The 21,516-nt window shown below is 45.9% G+C and overlaps 1 protein-coding gene and 1 non-coding gene across 2 annotated transcripts; one reads left to right on the top strand and one right to left on the bottom strand.

The window, feature by feature from the left end:
* Positions 1-11,831: 11,831 nt before the first annotated feature.
* ankrd9 (ankyrin repeat domain 9) lies at positions 11,832-13,548 on the bottom strand. The gene has a single exon (XM_080202537.1). It carries the CDS (start codon positions 13,393-13,395, stop codon positions 12,478-12,480), a length of 918 nt encoding a protein of 305 aa, XP_080058663.1. The 5' UTR covers positions 13,396-13,548; the 3' UTR covers positions 11,832-12,477.
* A 7,642-nt stretch (positions 13,549-21,190) lies between these two features.
* trnas-gga (transfer RNA serine (anticodon GGA)) lies at positions 21,191-21,272 on the top strand. The gene has a single exon. It is a non-coding gene; the product is annotated as a tRNA-Ser (tRNA).
* The last annotated feature ends 244 nt before the right edge of the window (positions 21,273-21,516 follow it).

The raw sequence follows: 21,516 nt of genomic DNA, 5'->3' as shown, positions 1-21,516 counted from the left end.
GGACTTGCACACCCAGGTCCCTCTGTGTGTCTATATTCTTGATGGTTCTGCCATTTATTGTATAGTTTCCCCCTACATTAGTTCTACCAACACTCCAACAAAATCACATATAATATACATATTATTCTCTATAAATGGCCAGAACCAATGTCCTCTAAAGGGATCACTGGAAGCAACCCTGGCAAGAATAAAAATTGATTTATCTGACACTTTTTGGGCAACAAGGTGAGTTGTGGCTTGCTGCCAATCTCTCTTCAACAATCTTCTCAGTCATTTTTCTCCTAGCTCTGCTCTACCCTCCCTTTTGATCTCTTGCTGCACGTCTCTATTCTGTTTGATTACCTTCTCGACCTCTTACCTCAAATCAACAATTGCCCCCAAGGTGGTGAGCTAACTATCAATGCTTGCAACACATTGGTAGCTCAGCGATGGAGTGCAGATGAAGCCCGACCACCAACAGGTTTCAAGGTCTCTTGCTGACATTGTCATGTAGGTGTTACAATTGCAGCAGCCACCCATATAGACTGATAATGAAAACATCATGTTTTAATACCTCTTTTCTTGAGGTTTTGAAGCCTGAGATCCACAAATTACACTTGTGAAATTATTAATAAAAAAACTTCTATTCTTTCAACACTGCTTACATGTTACTTACAGAAATCTTGGGGATGATTCTCCCATCACGACCCGCAACTTTTCTGGAAACTGGCGGGAAGACAGGTAACTCCTTTGAATCTTTTCATAATGAAGTTTAAATATGTTTAGCATTTCATTATCAGGAACTTACCGGTCCTGATCAAATCTCCCACTCTGCCAGGAAAATTTCATTCCGACAGGGATTAGACTAGCTCCCCACGTTCGGGGAACTAGTGGGGGAACCGGCCGGAATGAAGGGCGGGAATCGGGGACCCCCAGGGGGTTGGGTGGTGGGGGCATTGTTCTCCCTGGCCATGGGCACCCTAGCAGTGCCAGCCTGTGCCCCCCAGCATTGCCCAAGGGGCAAAGTGCCCATGCCCAGAGGGCACCCTGAAACTACCCATCGGGCAGCGGGCAGTGTCAAGGGGTGGGGCCCATTATGAGCAGGGCCTAAGGGTGATCGTGGGGGTGGGGTGTCCTACTGCATGGGGATCAGTCTGGCTGGAGGGAGGCCAGTGACTGGGCCGGGCTGGGGAAGTGGGTGGATCACCATTACTGGGTCAGGGGCTGGACATCGGGGCGCTCCGGGGTGGGAGAGGGTTAGAGCTGGCCCAGGAATTGTTGTGAGGGCTGCAAGCGGGCTGTGGGGTGGGGTAGAGGGGCAGCACTGCGGGGGTCCCGGGCTGGCCAGTGATTGAGCTGGCCAGAAAATGGAGAGACTGGCAGATTGGGGCCATTGAGCATGTGCAGAGTTCCTGAGCTGTCAGACTCTGGCACGAAACGCCCTCACCCTCTGCAGTGCATAGAGTGCAGAGATTCAAGTGTGAAACAGGCGTGATCTAGAACAGTTTTCCCACCAATTCAGTACTTTTGGGAGAATTGCCCTCCCTTTGTTTCAGTATTTCTGAAAATAGAATCCATTTCAAGTAGTCCATAATGTATTGTGTGTTAGTAGTTATACAGTGCCAAGCCTCTACCAAAAAGCTATGAATAAATCAGGGGAAAGAGTGTTATTTTGGGGAACTCTGCAAAGCTATCTATATTTTTTGGGCCGAACAAGTATGGTCATGGTCTCATCATTCCCAAATTGTTGACAATAATTTGAACTTTACACAGCACAGTTCAATCTAAATCTATTTACTGAGTGTTTCTGGCCAAATGCTTTGATGGCACCAAATCAAGTGAAAGAACTCAGTGTTTGTTCTTTTCCTTCATAGGATATGGCGTTGTTGGCTCGGACAGAATTTATTGGCCAAGCCTAATTTCCTTGGGAAAGGGTGATCAATGGCTGTCTGTGGGTTGAAACTACTCCCACCATATTAATCTATCGAATCTCTACAGTGCAGAAGGAGGCCATCTGGCCCATTGAGTCTGCACCAACTCTCCAAAAGAGATCCTACCTGGGCCCACCCCACCTCCCTGGCCCTATCCCTATAAACCTGCGCATTTACCGTGTCTAATCCACCTAACCTACACATCTTTGGAAGCACAATGATTAACACTGCTATCTCACAGCGCCAGGGACCCAGGTTCAATTCCCACTTGGGTCATTGTATCTGTGGAGTCTGCACATTCTCCCCATGAACACGTGGGTTTCCTCCGGGCACTCTGATTTTCTCCCACTGAAAGATGTGCTTGTTAGGTATATTGGCTTAAAAATGTTCAGAGTACCCAAACAGGAATGTGGTGACTTCACTGTAACTTCATTGCAATGTTAATGTAAGCCTACTTGTCACATTAATAAAGCACCATACCTTCACAGTCACTGGGTCAAAATCCTGGAATTCCCTCCCTAATAGTTCAGGAAGGCAGCTCATCACCACCTTCTCAAGGGCAACTAGGGATGGGCAATAAATGCTGGCCAGCCAGAGACACCTATGTCCTACGAGTGAATAAAAGTAAAAAAAACTTAAAAGCTTTGGACAATAAAGGACAATTTTGCATGCTCAATCCACCTAACCTGCACATTTTTGGACTGCAGGAGGAAACAGGAGCAGCTGAAGGAAACCCATACACATGCAGGGAGAACTTGCAAACTCCACACAGGCTGGAATTGAACCCAATCCCTGGCACTGTGAGGTAGCAGTGCTAACCACTGTGCCACCATGTCGCCATTATTAGGGGGAGTTCCAGAGTTTTCCCCCAGTGCCAATGAAGGAATGATGGTATATTTCTAAGTCAGGGTTATATGCGGTTTGGAGGATAACTTGCTGGTGGTGTTGTTCCCATATTCTGGCAGCGGTTGCTCTTCTTGCTGGTTGTGGTCACTGGAAAGTACTGTGAGAGAAAATGCTCTCTTTGACAAAATTCAAGGGGATACTAACAGTGTGGTATGAAAACTGGTGACTTGTCACATAACCCTATAGGTAATGATGAACATGCAACTTCAGTGCTATTAAATTTGTGGGTGGCACAGTGGTTAGTACTGCTGCTTCACAGCTCCAGGGACCTAGGTTTGATTCCTGGCTCGGGTCACTGTCTGTGTGGAGTTTGCACATTCTCCTCGTGTCTGCGCAGGCTTCCTCTGGGTGCTCTGGTTTCCTCTCATAGTCCAAAGACATGCAGGTTAGGTTAATTGGCCGTGTTAAAATCGCCCCTTAGTGTCCAGAGATGCGTAGGTTAGAGGGATTAGCAGGTAAAATATGTAGGGATATGGGGTAGAGCCTGGGTGGGATTGTGGTTGGTGCAGACTCGATGGGCCAAATGGCCTCTTTCTGCACTGCAGAGTTTCTATGATTTCTATAAACAATTCACAATTTTCTTTTCAATTGAACTGTGTTTTGTTTTAATTTAGTTGGAGAAAATCAGTGATTTTCTTCATTGTATTTGGTGTAAATATTTTCCTGATTACTGTCACTTAACTCCAGTAGCCTGTCAGTTTATTTTTATTATTTCAAAAATATACTTTATTCATGAATACTCTGAAATAAGCTATGACAGAAATGACATTCCTAATCATTACAAACAGTGCAATAAACAGTCATATTTACAATTTCCTTAACTTCAATATTTTACAGCGCTCCATTCCAAGACATTACAGACATTACAGTTCAGTTTTTCATCAAACTATATATAATCATCACATTTCACTGTGTGCTGTTTTTATAGATTAACACACAGTTACCCAGTCCAGGGGTTTTTTACTGGCTCCTCGCTCTGCATTGGTTGAGATGCTTTGAACAGTGGCCTTTCCCCATTGTACTTTGACAGTGGCTTCCCCAAGCTTGACGGCATCCCTCAGCACGTAGTCCTGGACCTTGGAATGTGCCAGTCTGCAACACTCGGTCAGGGACAAATCTTTGCACTGAAAGATCAGTAAGTTTCGGGTGGACCAGAGTGTGTCTTTCACCGAGCTGATGACCCTCCAGCAGCAATTGTTCACACAGCATGACTGGAGTGGAAGTCTTTCGTAACTGTCTCCATGTTTCTTTGAAGGAACCAAATAATACATTGGCTTGTCTATCAAAGTTCATACCTAACATAGAGAAACTAATGTCTCTGCATCTCCATGGAAAATCCTGTTAAAACATTCCCATCTCTCATACACAGCCAACAATCCATAAATATTATTCTAATTACAACGACGTCATGGGGGGCACAGTGGTTAACACTGCTGCCTCACAGCGGCAGGGATCAGAGTTCAATTCCAGCCTCGGGTCACTGTCTGTGTGGAGTTCGCACGTTCTCCCTGTGTCTACGTGAGTTTCCTCCAGGTGCTCCGGTTTCCTCCCACAGTCCAAAGATGTGCGGATTAGGTGGATCAGTCATGCTAAATTGCCCCTTGGCATCAGGGGGATTAACAGGGTACATACATGGGATAACTGGGTGGGATTGTTGTTGGTGCAAGCTTGATGGGCCAAATGGCCTCCTCCGACACTGGAGGGATTGTATGAATGTTTCTGGATCTCTGTATTTATCAACAGATGCCTAACTACTAATCTTATCGCTGAGCTCTCCACTTAGCAGTCTTGACATGTACCATTGAGATGAATTAAGTTTCAGGATGATCATGACAAGGATTTCAATGCTGCCTTTCTTCACTCGGAATTTTGGACTGTTCTGCGAAAGTTATTGGATTAGCTGTGTGTAGAATAATGATGATCTCCTGTTACAGTCACTGTGGTTGCTCCAGTCCAACTGCACCTTTGGGAATATTTAGCTCTGGGTATGAAAAATCATTTTACTGAGAAACCAGTGCCAGAGAACAATGTATCCATTGTCCATTTGTAATTATGAAAATGGGAAGAGGGAAGCATTTGAGCCTTGAGAGAAGGACCTTGATGTCAGTGAATCATTAAGGTTCTATGTCAGTACTATGTGGCTATTAGATAAGCAAACAAGAGGCCAAGTTGCATTGTCAGGGTGATAGGTGGGAAATGTAAATACTATTCTGTTGCTGTAGATGAGTTACATAACCATAGGTAACTGTGGTAATGTAAGAAACACAACAGCCATGTGCACAGTTAGCTCCCACAATGTCACAATGAACAGAGAATGAGTTCACAGATTGAGTAACAATGTTGGCCAGGACCCCAGGGAAACTCATTTGTTCTTCTTCAAGTAACACTATTGGATCTTTTATTCTCATCTGAGAGAGATGGATAGGATAGAAGTGGAGAGACTCTTCCTGCTCAGAAAGGACAGTAGGACTAGGGGGCACAGCCTCAAGATAAAGGGGGGGCGGTTTAGAACGGAGTTGAGGAAGAACTTCTTTACTCAAAGGGTGGTGAATCTCTGGAATTCTCTGCCCGTTGAAGTGGTGGAGGCTGCCTCACTAAACATTTTTAAGACGCGGGTTGATGGGTTTTTGATAAGAGAGGGGATTAAGGGTTATGGGGAGAGGGTGGGAATGTGGAACTGAGCCACGACAGATCAGCCATGATCTTATTGAATGGCGGGGCAGGCTCGAAGGGCTAGATGGCCTACTCCTGCTCCTATTTCTTATTATGTTCTTATTATTATTATCCCGTCTCATTAGAAAGTTAGCACCAGTGACAGTGCAGCACTCTGATTGCAGGTTTTTTCCACATTAAGGGATTAATATAATTTTCAGTTTATCGAAGTAAGAATGATTGATATACAGGTACAGAGCCCGTACAAGCGTCATCAGTGACTCACTCACATTTTAAGATGAATTGTTTTGCTCACCCAGGTTGCCTGGGTGAAATTAAATTCCCAGTGTCAATAAAGCGAGGCTTCGATTGAGCTCCACAGGAAAGTTTGAGACAGTCCACCTAAATCAGTTTCAAGTGTCCACGCCAGTGAGAATACTGGAGAGTTTCTCACTAGTGTTGGCAGCCGCTGTGAGGTGGGGTTACCCACTTTTAAATTTAAATTCATGTGGAGTGCAAACCCACCCCTCCAGCCCAGCTGTTCAGACAGGGGCACGGCTTTTAAAGTGGGCACCAATATCCATGTTTAGACAGAGGCCTTCTTCCCGCCAACACACACACACACACACACAGACACACAGACACACAGACACACACACACACACACAATGGAAATTATGACCCTCGCTGACTACGAGGGCATCTCCAACCCCTCAGCAAAGAGAGGCATCCTCACCCCCACCACAAAAATAATCAGTCATCCCCCCAACCCCCTCCACACCACATGAGCATGAGGGCGACCTGATTTCCCCCCACCTCAGTCCTCCCTCAGCATTCCCCTCCCCACCCCCGCAACCATTTTCAGACAGCATGCAGTCAGTTCCATTTGTTTGATCTTTCCCTTCAGGGTTGAATGCGTAACAAGCACCCCCTCCCCCACATTGTTCCTGACCGCAATGCCCCACTGGGTGGGGCCATGATGATGCTCTCTGCAATTGGTGAATGGTGGGCCTGGGGTGGAGTGTTTGGGCAGTGATCAACTGGTCCGGGGAGGACGAGGTTCAATTAAGCGGGCCAGGGATGGGAGGTTTCAGGTAACAATTGGCCAGACTGGGACTGATCGGCTGGGGACAACCAGCGACTGGGGCTGTGCACAATATCTGCGGGAAAGATGCCTGGCAGGTCTCTCTGTCATGATGTGGAGATGCCGACATTGGACTGGGGTAAACACAGTAAGAAGTCTCACAACACCAGGTTAAAGTCCAACAGGTTTATTTGGTAACAAACCTCACTAGCTTTCGGAGCGCTGTTCCTCGTCAGGTCAGTGGGGAGTTCTGATCACAAAAGGGCATGTAAAGGCACATACTTAGTTTACAGAGTACTGATTAGAATGTGAGTCTTTACAGCTAGTCAAGCCTTAAAGATGCAGACAATGTAAGTGAAGATTGCAATAAACATAGGTTAAAGAGATGTGTATTGTCTGCAGGCAGGACAGTAAGTGAGATGTTGCAAGCCCAGGCAAGTCATGGGGATTACAAATAGTGTGACATGAACCCAAGATCCCAGTTGAGGCCATCCTCATGTGTGCAGAACTTGGCTATCAGTCTCTGCCCAACGACCCTGTGCTGTTGTGTGCTCCCTGTTGCACAGATCTGCACATGCGCTGTATGAGCAGCTGGTTTTCTGGCAAGAATAGATTCTGTCCACTCCCTCTAATGGCAGAAATCAGATTGAGCGTCTTTCTTTACATTAAGTGCCATAAGATTTCGCTTGGGGCCTTGCCAAAAAAAACAGGGCTGGAATTGTCCAGCCATTTATGCCAGTGGGATTCTCCAGTCCCGCTGGTGTCACACCCCTGCCGTGGGCTTCCCACAACCGTGTGGTGGCATAAATAGGAATTCCTGTTGACAGCAACAGGACCAGAGAATCCTGCCGCTAGCAAAAAATGCATCACCTCCCAATGGTGGGAAGCATACAGCTGGGAGGCTGGAGAATCTCTGAACCTCTCCTATTTTCATGCATATTTGTGTAAGATTTTTAAGATTGTCTCCTAAATTTCTGACCTCAAGATCGGTACAAAGACTAGCATTGATATGTGTTAGTGCAATCCATAAATTTGTGGCTAATCTGTGCAATGTCATCGAAAGAATAAGTGAGAGGACATAGAGGCTCAATCATTGCCATTATCCTCAGTTATTCAATGCACTTCAGTGTGCTAAATGAGCATGTTTCCCAATCCACATCTTATTAAAATTGCACTTTAAATCATGTCATTTGCCTGCACACAATTTTCAAAGATTCTCCCATTCCTGTGTGCTGTCATATAGGCTGTTTAATAATTGACTTTAAATTTATGATAATATAAAGAATATATTTTTACAGGCTTTACTGCAGTTTTTCTTCCAATAGGTGGGAGACCCATAAAGGAAAATAATATAAAACTTAGATTCTGATGTTTTACCCTTCAGTTTTCAAGTTAATCAAAAACATGCTACTGTAAATTCATGCCAAGCCAAATCAAATTTATTTAGTGATGATGAAATAGTGAATTGAGACAATAATTGCCTCAGACAGCAAAAAGATAATAGAAAGCAATGGCAGAAATACTCATGGATTAGACAAGTAATTAATGTGTGGTGAAATATTTTAATCAGAATGTTTATTCAGTGCTAACCAGCACAGACTATTAATACAAATGAAATGTGAGGGATTGCATTTCAGGTGGCGCTCTGGAGCACTCTGCCACAGTACATTAGATCCGAAGATTACTTAATGATAGATTGTTTCCTGGAAACATTTGTTCAACTGTCATGGCAACCTGCTACTCTGAACGTTCTTCTGAACAAGGGCACACAGAGAGAGGATCCTTTTCTCCATAAGGGAGTGTTTCCATTGTGGGCTGGACATTGTACTGTAAGCACGCTGAAAGAATCTTGCGGTTTCATCGGATAGTTTGAAACAAATCTGCATTTCTCCATTTCTCCATCTGTCAACCCATAGCACTTCATATGTAATAAATGACCTTTGAAATAGGGTAAACATTACAGGTGGCACAGTGGCTATCACTGCTACCTCTTAGTGCCAGGGACCTGGGTTTGATTCCCAGCTTGGGTCATTGTGCAGACTCCAAACAGCCATCCTCTCCGTATCTGTGCAGGTTTCTTCTGGCTGCTCCAGTTTACTCCCACAGTCGAAAGATGTACTGATTAGTGCATTGATCCAAACAGGTGCCAGAGTGTGGTGACTAGGGGAATTTCACAGTAACTTCATTGCAGTGTTAATGTAAACCTTACTTGTGACTAATAAATAAACTTTAGGTGAATTTAGTACAGAGCAGGATCATACAAAGAGAAAATCTGCCTTTTTTGGTGATCACTGAGGGAGGAATGTTGGCACGGATGCAGGGAAAACTTCCTGCTCTTTTTGAAATTGTGCCACAGAGTTCTTTATGACCACTTGATTGAATATTGCATTCAAAAGCCAGAACAACAATGCAGTGTTCTCTCAATTACAGCCCCCACTGCTTCTACTGAATGGGTTAGCATTTTTGACATGCCCTTCACTGTAACACTCCATACCCAGTAAGATCTTGCTGAGTGAGACTCTCTTTTTAAACAAATGTAGATTAACAGTAATGGTAGCAGGCTTTTGTCTGATAAAACAATAGTTTTTTTTCCCCCCCCATCGTTGCCAGTTTTGTGTTGAGTAAGCCTGGTGTGGCTCAGGACTCCCACTCTGGCATTTACTGCAGAGGGAGCCCCTGGGCTCAGAAGGTTCAAGATTCATTGGCTCGTTTTCTCTGCACTCTCTCCTTTGTCTGCTGGGTTTTTTTATGCTCACCTCTTCCAATACCCCTTTAAGTCAACCTCCAGAGATCACAGTCACCAGCAAGTGCTGCCCAATTGGTTGACAGTGTTGATGTTGCAGGTGTCCTTGGCTGGGATTTTCTGTGGTTGGAATGGAAAATTTAATGGGTCAGCCAAAGGTTTGTTGATTTTGGGTGTGGATTTCCAGTCCCACAGTGGGCAGGACTGAAAAATCCAAACACTAGTAACAGAAGTCAGGGCGCCCAGGAAGATGTGACCCAGTGGCCAGTGTTCAGGAGGCCTTTGGGCATGCGGCCTCATCCATCTCATGAATGTGGCTGGATCAGCACAAGTGTTGTTGGCTTAGCAAAGAGTGTATGCTGGTGGGATTAACACACTCCAGGACTCAAAGTTGGTGACCTTGTCCTGCCAAGAGATGCTGAGGTTGCATGATACAACACTGATATAAACAGTTGACAATGATCAAATCCAAGAGGTATTAGATGATGTTGCATCTTAACTGTAGTTACCACATTTCTTATTGCAGTATTGAAGGTTCAGCTACACTACTAAGTGCTCCCATATTGAAGCTATAGCCTTTAACTTTCAGGATATCTGCCAATTATATAATTGTGTTGAATAAAAATGGCTAAATTAGAAGGAAGGAAATGAAGGACCGACTACTACCCATTTCACAAGGATGGCCTTAACTATATTACAAAAACAATTGGACAAGTAAACAACTAATATTAAAGATCTACCCATGTGCAAAGTATTTTCATTCAAAATCTAACAACCTCCTAATATCATGTAAAATAAAACAGATCTGTCCATCTCATAATTACATTTTCATTCTGTACCTAATTTACTAACATGGGTCAAATAGGACATTACTGTACTTTAATATGATGCTGAAATGAATACAGGAAAGGCTTGGTCAGGAAAGCAGGACAACACAACAGGAGTGTCCACAAAATCACAGCAGCTTCTTAATCTGGAATAACTGCAGGATAGATTTTAACATTGAGAAGAGCTGTGTGACGGGGAGAGGTTCCATTTCTATAAGCATCAGGCAGGTGGCAATACAGACCATTGCACCAGCTCACTTGAGGAAGCATTACAGGGAAGGCAAAGGAGTCAAATCTAAGTTTGTGCAGCGACCATAATTTAAGCCTGGTAGCCAGGGCATGACAGAAATAGTGCAGCAGAGAGGTCACTATCTGAACCTGACCATCTTTCTGTGGTGTCTTCAACTTTCTAAAAGATAACAGAGAAAATTAGCCACTTTGTTAGACAAACTTCTATTTCTACTCGAGACCACTGATTAGCAGTTTCCATGTACATGATTATTAACAAATAGAGTTCCAAACAGTATCAACACTCCTGCAATACTACACAATAAAATAAACAATGAGTGTAAATCATAAATATCATTGATCCACATATCATATAAACTCACCCTCACACCACATAGACTAGCCCACCTAAAACATTAGCCCCATTAGCAACAGCTTAGTGAAAGGTGACAATTTTCGCTTGGCTATTTTATTGGGCACAATGTAACCATTATAACTGTTTCTACGGTAATGAGGGCTGTTTGTCAATCTGCCGGATATTCTTCTCAATTTCCTGAAGGGATTTAGAGATTCGGGTTTCAGTTTCTATTTTATTCCTAGCATACTTGAGCAGAGGGTGCTGATCGGAATTTGTTAACCAACGTTACAATGCAGGCAAAGCAGTGAGTTAATCTGTTCACATTACACTCCTACCTTCTCATTGTGTGAGCAGTACTGTTCACCTTGGTATACCATTTGAATGGAGATTGGTTGGCTGGATGGCTGATGAGTGATGCAGAATAACACCAATAGTGCAGGTTCAATTCCCGTTCCAACTAAGGTTATTCTCAACTTTGCCCCTCGCCTGAGGTGTCGAATCATAGAATCCCTGCAGTGCAGAAGGAGGGCATTGCCCATCAAGCCTGCACTGATAACAATCCCATCCTGGCTCTATTCCCATAACTCCACACATTTACCCTGCCAATCCACCTGATACTAAGGGGCAACTTCAGCATGGCCTGCATATCTTTGGCATATGGGAGGGAACTGGAACACCTGGAGGAAACCCACACAGACACAGGGAGAATGTGCAAACTCCACACAGACAGTGAGCCAAGATGGGAATCGAATCCAGATGCCTGGTGCTGAGAGACATCAGTGCTAACTACTGCACTACTGTGTAGTGGTCTTTGGGTTAAAATCATCGCCAGTCACGGGCTATGGGTATCTGGAACTAACTTTCAGAACTGGCTGTTCCTTTGTCAGGTGGAACAGCTAGTTCCGAAAGCTAGTGGTGTTTGCTACAAATAAACCTGTTGGACTTTAACCTGGTGTTGAGAGACTTCTTACTGTGTTTACCCCAGTCCAACACGGGCATCTCCATATCATATCTAGAACTATGGCAAACTTTACCTTTTAATCTTTTAACAGGGAGGTTAAAACAAAGTTCACTTCAGCATCAGGCTGTAAGAGGCTGACTTAAAAATCATCCAAACACCGAGTTTTGACAAATAATTTACTGTATGCAGTAAAACTCGAGAACATGCAGTGACAACATTTCCCATCCGAGTGCATTCAATTTATTCGTCCAAACGATAGTTTGAATCGACTATATACATATAAATTAAAAACTGCGGATAAACACAGCTCCTTAAATGTTAAGTGTTGGAAGTTTCTCATTTCCAAACAAAAGTTCACCTCCTATGGTTTGGCATTTGTTAAAATCTGGAAACAAGGCTTTGATTTACAGGCACAACAAAAAAAACGTTTTCTTTTGACCAGTGTCCTTTCCTTAGCAGTGTTGAAAGAGAACGGTTCTTAAAGAAATGTTTCTTGAGTTAATGCAAAAGAAATGTTTTCTTGAGCAATGTTTTTTTAGCAATGAAGAAGAAATGTTTCGTAAATGTTTCTTAAACATTCCAGGAAAAGTTCTTTAGCTGTTTACAGAAGGTTTCTTTCGCAGGATCAAAACTAAACGTTCGTGTGTAATGAAAAAATGTTCTTGAGTAAAGAAGAAATGTTGCTTTCGCATTCCTGAAAAGGGCGAGTTCTTCAGCATTCACGAAAAATAAATGTCCTTTAGCATTCTTAAGGAGAAATGTCCTTGAGCAGTCAGTATCAAAAGGAAGGATCCCTGAGAGGGGTGCATCATTTGTAGCTAGACTGAGCGCTGCTCTCTGCGGTCGGTTTAAAGTCCACGGTTCTCAAGAGGTGGGAGATGGGCAACTGGTCCAAACCCTCCGGGAAATGCTCGGGGCCGATCGCCCTGATTAAAGTCTGCATGGCGCTGGTGAAGAGGGGCGGCGGGCTGCAGCCCGAGAGCCACTGATAGAGATCCGTGCCCAGCAAGGGCTGCCAGAGGGCGGCTTTATCCCGGAGCGCCTCCCGCGTCTTGAGGCTGATGTGCGGCATGAAGAGCAGCAGGCTGTGCAGGCAGCGCCTTCCCCGGCTCTCAGTGTCCGCCTGGCCCCGCTCACACAGCAGGCGGCCCAGCAGCGTGTCCAGCGCCGTGTTGCCTTCACAGTCCGCCAGGTAAGGGGACGAGCCGTGGGCCAGCAGCAGCGCCAGGCACTCGGGGCGGCCCAGCTCGGCCGCCAGGTGCAGCGGCGTCTTGCCGCCCTCCACCGCCTGGCAGCCCCGCCGGTCCAGGTAGCGCCGCCGCTCCTCGGGCGGGAAGCGCCGCCGCAGCACCTCCAGCATCCGCGCCAGGGTGGCCGCCCGGTTGTAGCGCACGGCCATGGCCAGCTGCGGCCCCGGCGCCTGGCAGCAGCAGAAGCTGGGGCTGGGCACGGCCAGCGCTGCCCGCGGCTCCTGGGACAGCAGGTACTGCCCGTACGGCTGGTGGTCGTGCACCAGGGCGTAGAGCAGCGCCTCGGCGGGCGAGTAGCTGCTGGCCCGCCCGCTCTCCTCCCAATGGAACACCTCCATGGTCCGCATCTCTTCCAGCATCCAGACCGGCAGCCGGTCCCGCACCGCCTGGTAGAAGGCGAAGGAGGACTTCTTGCAGCGCTTCTGCCAGCGGCGCTGCTGGGCGTGCCCGGGGGAGGATGCCAGCTCCCACGGCATGGCTGGGACAGCGGGCTACTGTGTGCCTCCCAGCCCCGGGGCTCAGGGTCAACTCCGGCCGCTCCCAAAGCGCAGGGAAGCCGGCTAGTAACCACAGAGCTGTGCCCGCCTAGCGCTCACTTCTCTTCTCACTCCCCAGTCCCCCGGAGCCGGGGAGCCGGGCACCGCGCCTCCCTCTCTGTATTTATACCAGCCAGCCCTGCCACTGCCCCTCCCATTGGTCACCTGTATTGGACCCGCCCCCCCCACCCAGACCAATGAACAGAGGGAGGACGAGCCCCGCCCCTCCCCTTCCCCTAGTCCGCCCCAAGCTCCTCCCCTTTTCCCAGCTCCTCCCCTCCGCCCCGTCTCCTCCCCAGCTTCTCCCCCCTCCCGAGCCATTCCCTCCCAGTTCCCCCCCCCCCCCGGGTCCTCCCCCCTCCCCTAGTTCCCTCTCCCCAGCTCCTCCCCTTCACCAGCTCGTCTCCCACACCCCCAGCTCCTACCCCCACACTCACCTCCTTTCCTTCCTCCCTCCTCCCTTCCCCGGGCCCCCCCCCCCCCCCCGATCCTCCCCGTTCCCATCTCCTCCCCCCTCTCCCCAGCTCCTCCCTCCCCCACACTCAGCCCAGACCATTTATGTCAAAAGTCCTGGCAGCCAGAGTGTGACCTGGATCCCATCTCATGTTCCAGTTTCTCTTTTTCCATTTGTCTCACTTACAGCCTCCCCCTCCCTCCCCCATCTATTATTTAACAGTGAAGCTCATATCTTTCTGAACACTTCCACCAATGAAATTTTGAGGTTTGCCAGCTCAGTTACGCTGATGGCTGCAGCACCTTTCGGAAAGTTTACAGGTTATCTCATTGCTCTTGCATCAAGAGAGTTTTATTTCTTATTTGAAAGGATGTGGAGGGGATACAAAGTCAAACAACATAAATAAAGATAAAACACGTGAATGTAGGAGGTGGGATAAATTAGTTCACAGAGGAGACTAAAATTGATGGTATGGTAAATAGTGAGTAAAGTTTTACATTACAGGACGATAGAGACAGGCAGGTCAGATGGGCAGAACAGTGGCAAATGGAATTTAACCCTAAAAAGTGTGAGGTGACGCATTTTGGCAAGGTACTGTATAATGGATGTGGAGACGATGTTTCCACCAGTAGGAAAAACTAGAACTAGAGGGCACAACCTCAGACTAAAGGGACGATCCTTTAAAACAGAGATGAGGAGGAATTTCTTCAGCCAGAGAGTGGTAATCTGTGGAACTCTTTGCCACAGAAGGCAGTGGGGGCCAGGTCATTGAGTGTCTTTAAGACAGAGATAAATAGGTTCTTGATTAATAAGGGGATCGGGGAGTGATGGGGAAAGGCAGGAGAATTGCGATGAGAAAAATATCATCCATGATTGAATGGCAGAGCAGACTCAATGGGCCGAATGGCCTAATTCTGCTCCTATGTCTTATGGACTCATGGTCTTACAATGAATGATAGGATGCTAGGAAGTATAGAGCACCAGAGGGACCTTGTTGTGCATGTCCATAGATCTCTGAAGATATAAGAACATAAGAACATAAGAAATAGGAGCAGGAGTAGGCCATCTAGCCCTTCGAGCCTGCCCCGCCATTCAATAAGATCATGGCTGATCTGTCGTGGCTCAGTTCCACTTTCCCGCCCTCTCCCCATAACCCTTAATCCCCTCTCTTATCAAGAACCCATCAACCTGCTTCTTAAAAATATTTAGCGAGGCAGCCTCCACCACTTCAATGGGCAGAGAATTCCAGAGATTCACCACCCTTTGAGTGAAGAAGTTCCTCCTCAACTCCGTTCTAAACCGCCTCCCCTTTATCTTGAGGCTGTGCCCCCTAGTCCTACTGTCTTTTTTGAGCGGGAAGAGTCTCTCCACCTCTATCAGGACAGGTAGATAAGGTGGTTAAGAAGACACATGGGATACTTGCCCTTATTAATTGAGGCATTGTATATAAGAGCAGGGAGGTTATGATGGAGCTGTATAAAATGTTGGTTAGGCCACAGCTGGAGTGGCATGTGATTCTGTAGGAAGGACGTAGTTACACTAGAGACGGTGCAGTGGAGATTCACCAGGAGTGTTTCAGCTTATCAAGAGGGACTGGATAGGCTGCAGTTGTTTTCCTTGAAGCAGAGAAGGCTGAGGGGGGCCTGATTGAGGTGTACAAAATTATGAGGGGCATAGATAGGGTAGACAGTGAGGAACTTTTTCCCTTAGCAGAAGGGACAATAACCAGGGGGCATAGATTTAAGTTAAGAAGCAGGCAATTTATAGGAGATGTGAGGAAAAACCTTTTCTTGCAGAGTATGGTGGGAATCTGGAACTCAGTGTCTGAGTGGGTGGTAGAAACGGGAACCCTCACAGCATCCAAGAAATATTTAGATGAGCATTTGAAACACTATACCTCACAAGTCTAGGCACCCAAGTGCTGGAAAATGAGATTAGAATAGATATGTTCTTGATGTCCAACGTGGACACGATGGGCTGAAGGGCTTCTTTTGTAAAACTCTATTATTCTAAATCAGTGGTTCCCAAACTTTTTTCACTGGGCCGCACTTTCAGAATAAAAATTTATTGATAAGAAATACCTTCAAATTAAAAAAATTATTTTAATGATAATACTAAATATAAATCTTACAAATAAACACAATAACAACACACTATACTATACTACACTGCACTTAACACAAAGAGAGATGGCATGAAATCTGGAAACTTCTATGGGTTTATAGGTACATGAATGTTTAAATGATTCTTTGATTGTCCTTGAATCTTCCTGCCACACTTGCCATCCTCTTGCGCCACACCGGTGTGGCGAGCTGCATCCTTTGGGAATCACTGCTCTAAATAAAAGCAAAGTACTGCAGCTACTGGAGATTTGAAACATAAAGAGAGAGTGCTGAAAATACTCAGCAAGTCTGGCAGCATCTTTGGAAAGAGAAACAGAGTTAATGTTCCTTCCAGTTTCACTTCCCACAGAATGCTGCTGCTGCTGGACCCGCCCAGTTTCTGCAGCACTTCTGGTTTTTATCACAAGCGTAAAGAACTACTCAATATCACAGTGTAATTCTGCCCAAGTGAATCAAAAATGCAGATTCTGGAAATCTGAACTGATAGAACATATTGGGGATAGCGGGATTGAAGGTGGGGGGTGGGGAAGACTTAACATCTCTGTAAAAACAGCAAAACAAAGCCAACGCTTCAGGTCTGTGGCTGTTCATCAGAACTGATTACATTCCAGCCCTTTATTGTTGGCGGCTGCTAGCATTCTGAAATAGAAACAGAAACCATTGGCAATACCCTATATGGTGTAAATGGTAGGATGCAAGGAAGTACAGAAGACCAGAGGGATGTTAGAGTGCAGGTCCATGGATCCCTGAAGGCAGCAAGGTTAAGAAGGCATGTGGGACACTTGCCTTTATTAGCCAAAAGGTAGAGTATAATAATAGGTAGGTTATGATGGAGCTGTATAAAACACTCGTTAGCCCACAGCTAGAGAGAGTACTCTGTGCAGTTCTGATCACCTCACTATAGGAAGGATGTGTCTGCACTAGAGAGGGTGCAGAGGAGATTCACCAGGATGTTGCCTGGGATGGAGCATTTCAGCTATGATGAGAGGCCGGTTAGGCTAGGGTTGTTTTCTTGAGATCGGAGAAGGCTGAGGTGGGACCTGATTGAGATATACAGAATTATGAGGGACAAGTATAGGGTAGGTTTGGAAGAAACTTCTCCCCTCGTCAGAAGGGTCCCCTAACCGGGGGCATAGATTTACAGTAATAGGCAGACAAGTTAGAGGGGATTTGAGGAAAAACTTTTTCACCCAGAGGGTGATGGGTGTCTGGAACTCACTGCCTGAAGAGGCAGGAACATAAGAACATAAGGAATAGGAGCAGGAGTAGGCCATCTAGCCCTTCGAGCCTGCCCCGCCATTCAATAAGATCATGGCTGATCTGTCGTGGCTCAGTTCCACTTTCCCGCCCTCTCCCCATAACCCTTAATCCCCTCTCTTATCAAAAACCCATCAACCCGCATCTTAAATATATTTAGCAAGGCAGCCTCCACCACTTCAACGGGCAGAGAATTCCAGAGATTCGCCACCCTTTGAGTGAAGAAGTTCCTCCTCAACTCCGTTCTAAACCGCCACCCCCCCCCCCCCCTTATCTTGAGGCTGTGCCCCCTAGTCCTACTGTCCTTTCTGAGCAGGAAGAGCCTCTCCACCTCTATCCTATCCATCCCATTCATCATCTTATACGGCTCAATGAGATCTCCCCTCATTCTTCTAAACTCTAACGAGTACAAACCTAGTTTATTCAGCCTCTCCTCATAGTTCAACCCCCTCAACTCTGGTATCAGCCTAGTAAACCTCCTCCGCACTCCCTCCAAGGTCAAAATATCCTTGTGTAAGTGCGGCGACCAAAACTGCACACAGTACTCCAGCTGCGGCCTCACCAGTGTCCTGTACAGTTGCAGCAAGACCTTCCTACTTTTATATTCAATCCCCCTCGCTATGAAGGCCAGCATCCCATTTGCCTTCCTGACCACCTGCTGCACCTGTAGGCTGGGTTTTTGCGTCTCATGCACAAGGACCCCGAGGTCCCTCTGCACCGTTGCATGCTGCAGTTTTTCGCCATGTAAGTAATAGTCCTTCCTACCATTATTCCTACCAAAGTGGACAACTTCACACTTGCTAACATTAAATTCCATTTGCCAGTTCCTGGCCCATTCGCCCAGCCTATCTAGATCCTTCTGCAGACTTTCCACACCCTCCGCACAATTTGCCGTTCCACCAATCTTGGTGTCATCAGCAAATTTCGACACCATACACTCGGTTCCCTCCTCCAGATCATCTATATAAATGGTAAATAGCTGAGGCCCCAGCACCGATCCCTGGGGCACTCCACTAGTCACCAACTGCCAATCCGAATAGCACCCATTGACCCCCACTCTCTGCCTCCTATTTGACAGCCAATCCCCTATCCATGCTAACACCCTACCCCAACTCCATGCCCCCAACCTTCTGGAATAACCTGTTGTGCGGCACCTTGTCAAACGCCTTCTGAAAATCAAGAAACACCACATCTACCGGCTCTCCTCTATCCATTGCCCTAGACACATCCTCATAGAACTCCAATAAATTCGTCAGACACGACTTCCCCTTAATGAAACCGTGCTGCGTCTGCTCTATCAAACAATTCTCCTCAAGATGCCAACAATTCTCCTCAAGATGCCCTCATAACACGTAAGAAGCATTTAGATGAAGTGCCATGATCTGTTAATCAGACATCTACCAGATGTCTTTAGAGAAGAATGATACAAATATTCAGTATGGCCTTAACACAAGAACTGACTGTTTCCCCTTTCCCCAGAAACTGCTGTACCTCCAGTCCCTCTACCCTTCCAATATCCCACAATATCCCCCCTCAACCCCCAAACTCCACCCAACTCTCCAACATCCCCCCAAACATTCCCTCACCACTTTAACAACTCCCAACTTACCCACCCAACAGGCACCAACAGCCCACCCCTTCAACAGCCCTGCTCCTCCCACAATAATTCTGCAGCACCCTCAAAGACCCTCAAACCCCCAGCTCCAAAATTGAAAATGGACTTACATGAAACAGGAACACTCCTAGCTACTGACCTGCCCTTGACCTTTGAGCAGCAGTGTGGTTTCCTTGTGAGTCTTTTGAAACACATCTAAACCACAAAGTTGCCCATACGTCAGAGGCAGCAGCACAGCAACTAATGAAACTGGACCAGTAATCCAGAGGCCCAAGGTAATGCTGTTGTGGAAACAGATTCAAATCCCACCAGAGCAGCTGATGGAATTTAAATTCAGTTTGAAAAAATCTGGAATATAAAGATAGTCTCAACAGTGGTGACTACAAAATTATCATTGATTGTTAAAAACCCTATCTGGTTCACTAATGTCCTTTAGGGAAGGAAACCTGCCATCTTTACCTAGTCTGGCCTATGTGTAACTCTGGGCCTACATGTGACTCTGGACCTACAGCAACTTAGGGTGGATTTACATAAGAACATAAAAAAAAGAAGTATGATGCCAGGCCACGTAAGGACACATTAGAACAGATGACCAGAAGCTTGGACAAATAAGTACATTTTAAGGAATGAATTAAAAGAGGGAAGAAAGGTAGAGGGATAAATAGATCCAGGGAAGGAATTCCAGAGCTTGGAGCTTAGGCAACTTAGGGCTGGGGCATAAGCGGTGAAGCAATTATAACTGGGACTGCACAAGTGACCAGAATTAGAGGAGCACAGACATCTCAAAGGGTGTTGGGGTTGGAGATTTTAGTTAAGGTCATGGAGGGGTTTGAAAACGAGGATGGTGTTGCTTTACTGGGAACCAGTGTAGGTTAATGGGCACAGGGGTGATAGGGGAATGGGAATTGCTGCAAATGAAGAAATTAGCAACAGAGTTTTGGGTGAATCCAGGTTGACAAAGAGTAGAATGTGAATAGACCGACCAGGAGTGAATTGTAATATTCGAGTCCAGAGTTAACAAAGGCAAGGACGAGGATTTCAACGATAAACTGTGACATAGTCAAAGTATGAAGTTGAAAATAGGTGGCCTTAGTGTGTTAGTAAAAACCATATTCACTTTCACATAATAATGGATGTTCATGCAATTTGATTCCCATAGTAACAGCTCTGGAGGTTATGCTCAATGTGATATTACATTCAAATGGCTGTAAGATAGTGACTCACTGTGAGCAGAGAATATCTGCAAATATTAAAACAAAGGTTTTATGGAAACTTTGCTAGATTTTGAGACTTTTGTTACCAATTGTGCAATTTGATCTTGAGAACATTCGGAAGCCGATAAATCTTTTGAAAGTAATACATAGAATCCCTACAGTACTGAAAGAGGCCATTCAGCCCATCAAGTCTACACCAACCACATCCCACTAGGCCTTGCTCCTGTAACTCCACACATTTACCCTGCCAATCCCCTGACACTAGGGTAAATTTACTATGGCCAATCAACCTAACCCACACATCTTTGGACTGTGGAAGGAAACCGGAGCACACAGAGGAAACCCATGCAGACATGGGAAGAATGTGCAAACTCCACACAGACAGTAACCCAAGGCTGGAATTGAACCTGGGTCCCTGGCACTGTGAGGCAGCAGTGCTAACCACTGTGCTACCATGCTGGCCATGGCCATAGTGTTTGTCATTAAATGTTTGCAGTAAAGAAAGAAACTGCTTTCTAATAGCTCTTTTGACGGCCCCAGGATTCCCCAAAGCATTTTACAGCCAATGAAATAGCACATTAAATAAATGGTATAACAGAAAAATGTATGTTATAATACCACTCTTATGGAAAATTCTGATGAGTTGTCCAAGATTGTGTTATCAATACAGTGAAAATGAGTTTCAGGAGAAAATAACTTCCAGGAGAAAATCGGTTTCTTTTGCAGTTTAAGCACCTCTTTTGGTCAACCCCATACTACATTTCTCAGGTTACAGTTGGGTCAAAGCTGTTCCACCCCACCACCTGCAAATCTGGAGTGTGCTGGAATATTTGCCACTTACCTAGATGGGTGCAACACGAAACCTGCCATTACAAGGAAGTGCTCTTGATAGGCAACCCATCATTTCAACCCAACAGCTATTCCCTCCAGCATTGGCTGCAGTATTGACTGTCAAAGGATACACAGCTGCAGGCCACCAAGGCTTCTTTGACAGAAAAAACCCAAAACTTATGATCCTAACCACTGAAAGGGCAAAGGTCAACAGGTCCTGTCATGGCAGATTAAATTTATAGCTGTGATGGCTCAGCGGTTAAGGTGTTGGACTGGAAATCCAATTGGGTTTCCCTACACAGGTTCGAACCCTGCTCGTAGTGATTCTAATCTGAAATGTTTACTTGACTGCTTCAGAGCAGCCACTGACTCAAAACGGAGTCGCAAATCCTAGTGAATTTTGGGTGCATGGTGGCACAATGGTTAGCACTGCTATCTCACAGTGCTGCCTCACAACTTGCCTGGGCTTGCAAAATCTCACTAATTGCCCTGGCTAGAGACAATACACATCTCTTTAACCTGTGTTTAACCCTCTCTCCACTCACACTGTCTGCACCTTTAAGACTT

The sequence above is a fragment of the Carcharhinus amblyrhynchos genome, chromosome 14, assembly GCF_965287045.1.
Source record: "Carcharhinus amblyrhynchos chromosome 14, sCarAmb.v2.hapA, whole genome shotgun sequence".
In the NCBI taxonomy this organism is placed as follows: domain Eukaryota; kingdom Metazoa; phylum Chordata; class Chondrichthyes; order Carcharhiniformes; family Carcharhinidae; genus Carcharhinus; species Carcharhinus amblyrhynchos.
Note: the sequence above shows the minus strand (reverse complement) of the source record. Positions and strands in the feature narration are given on the sequence as shown.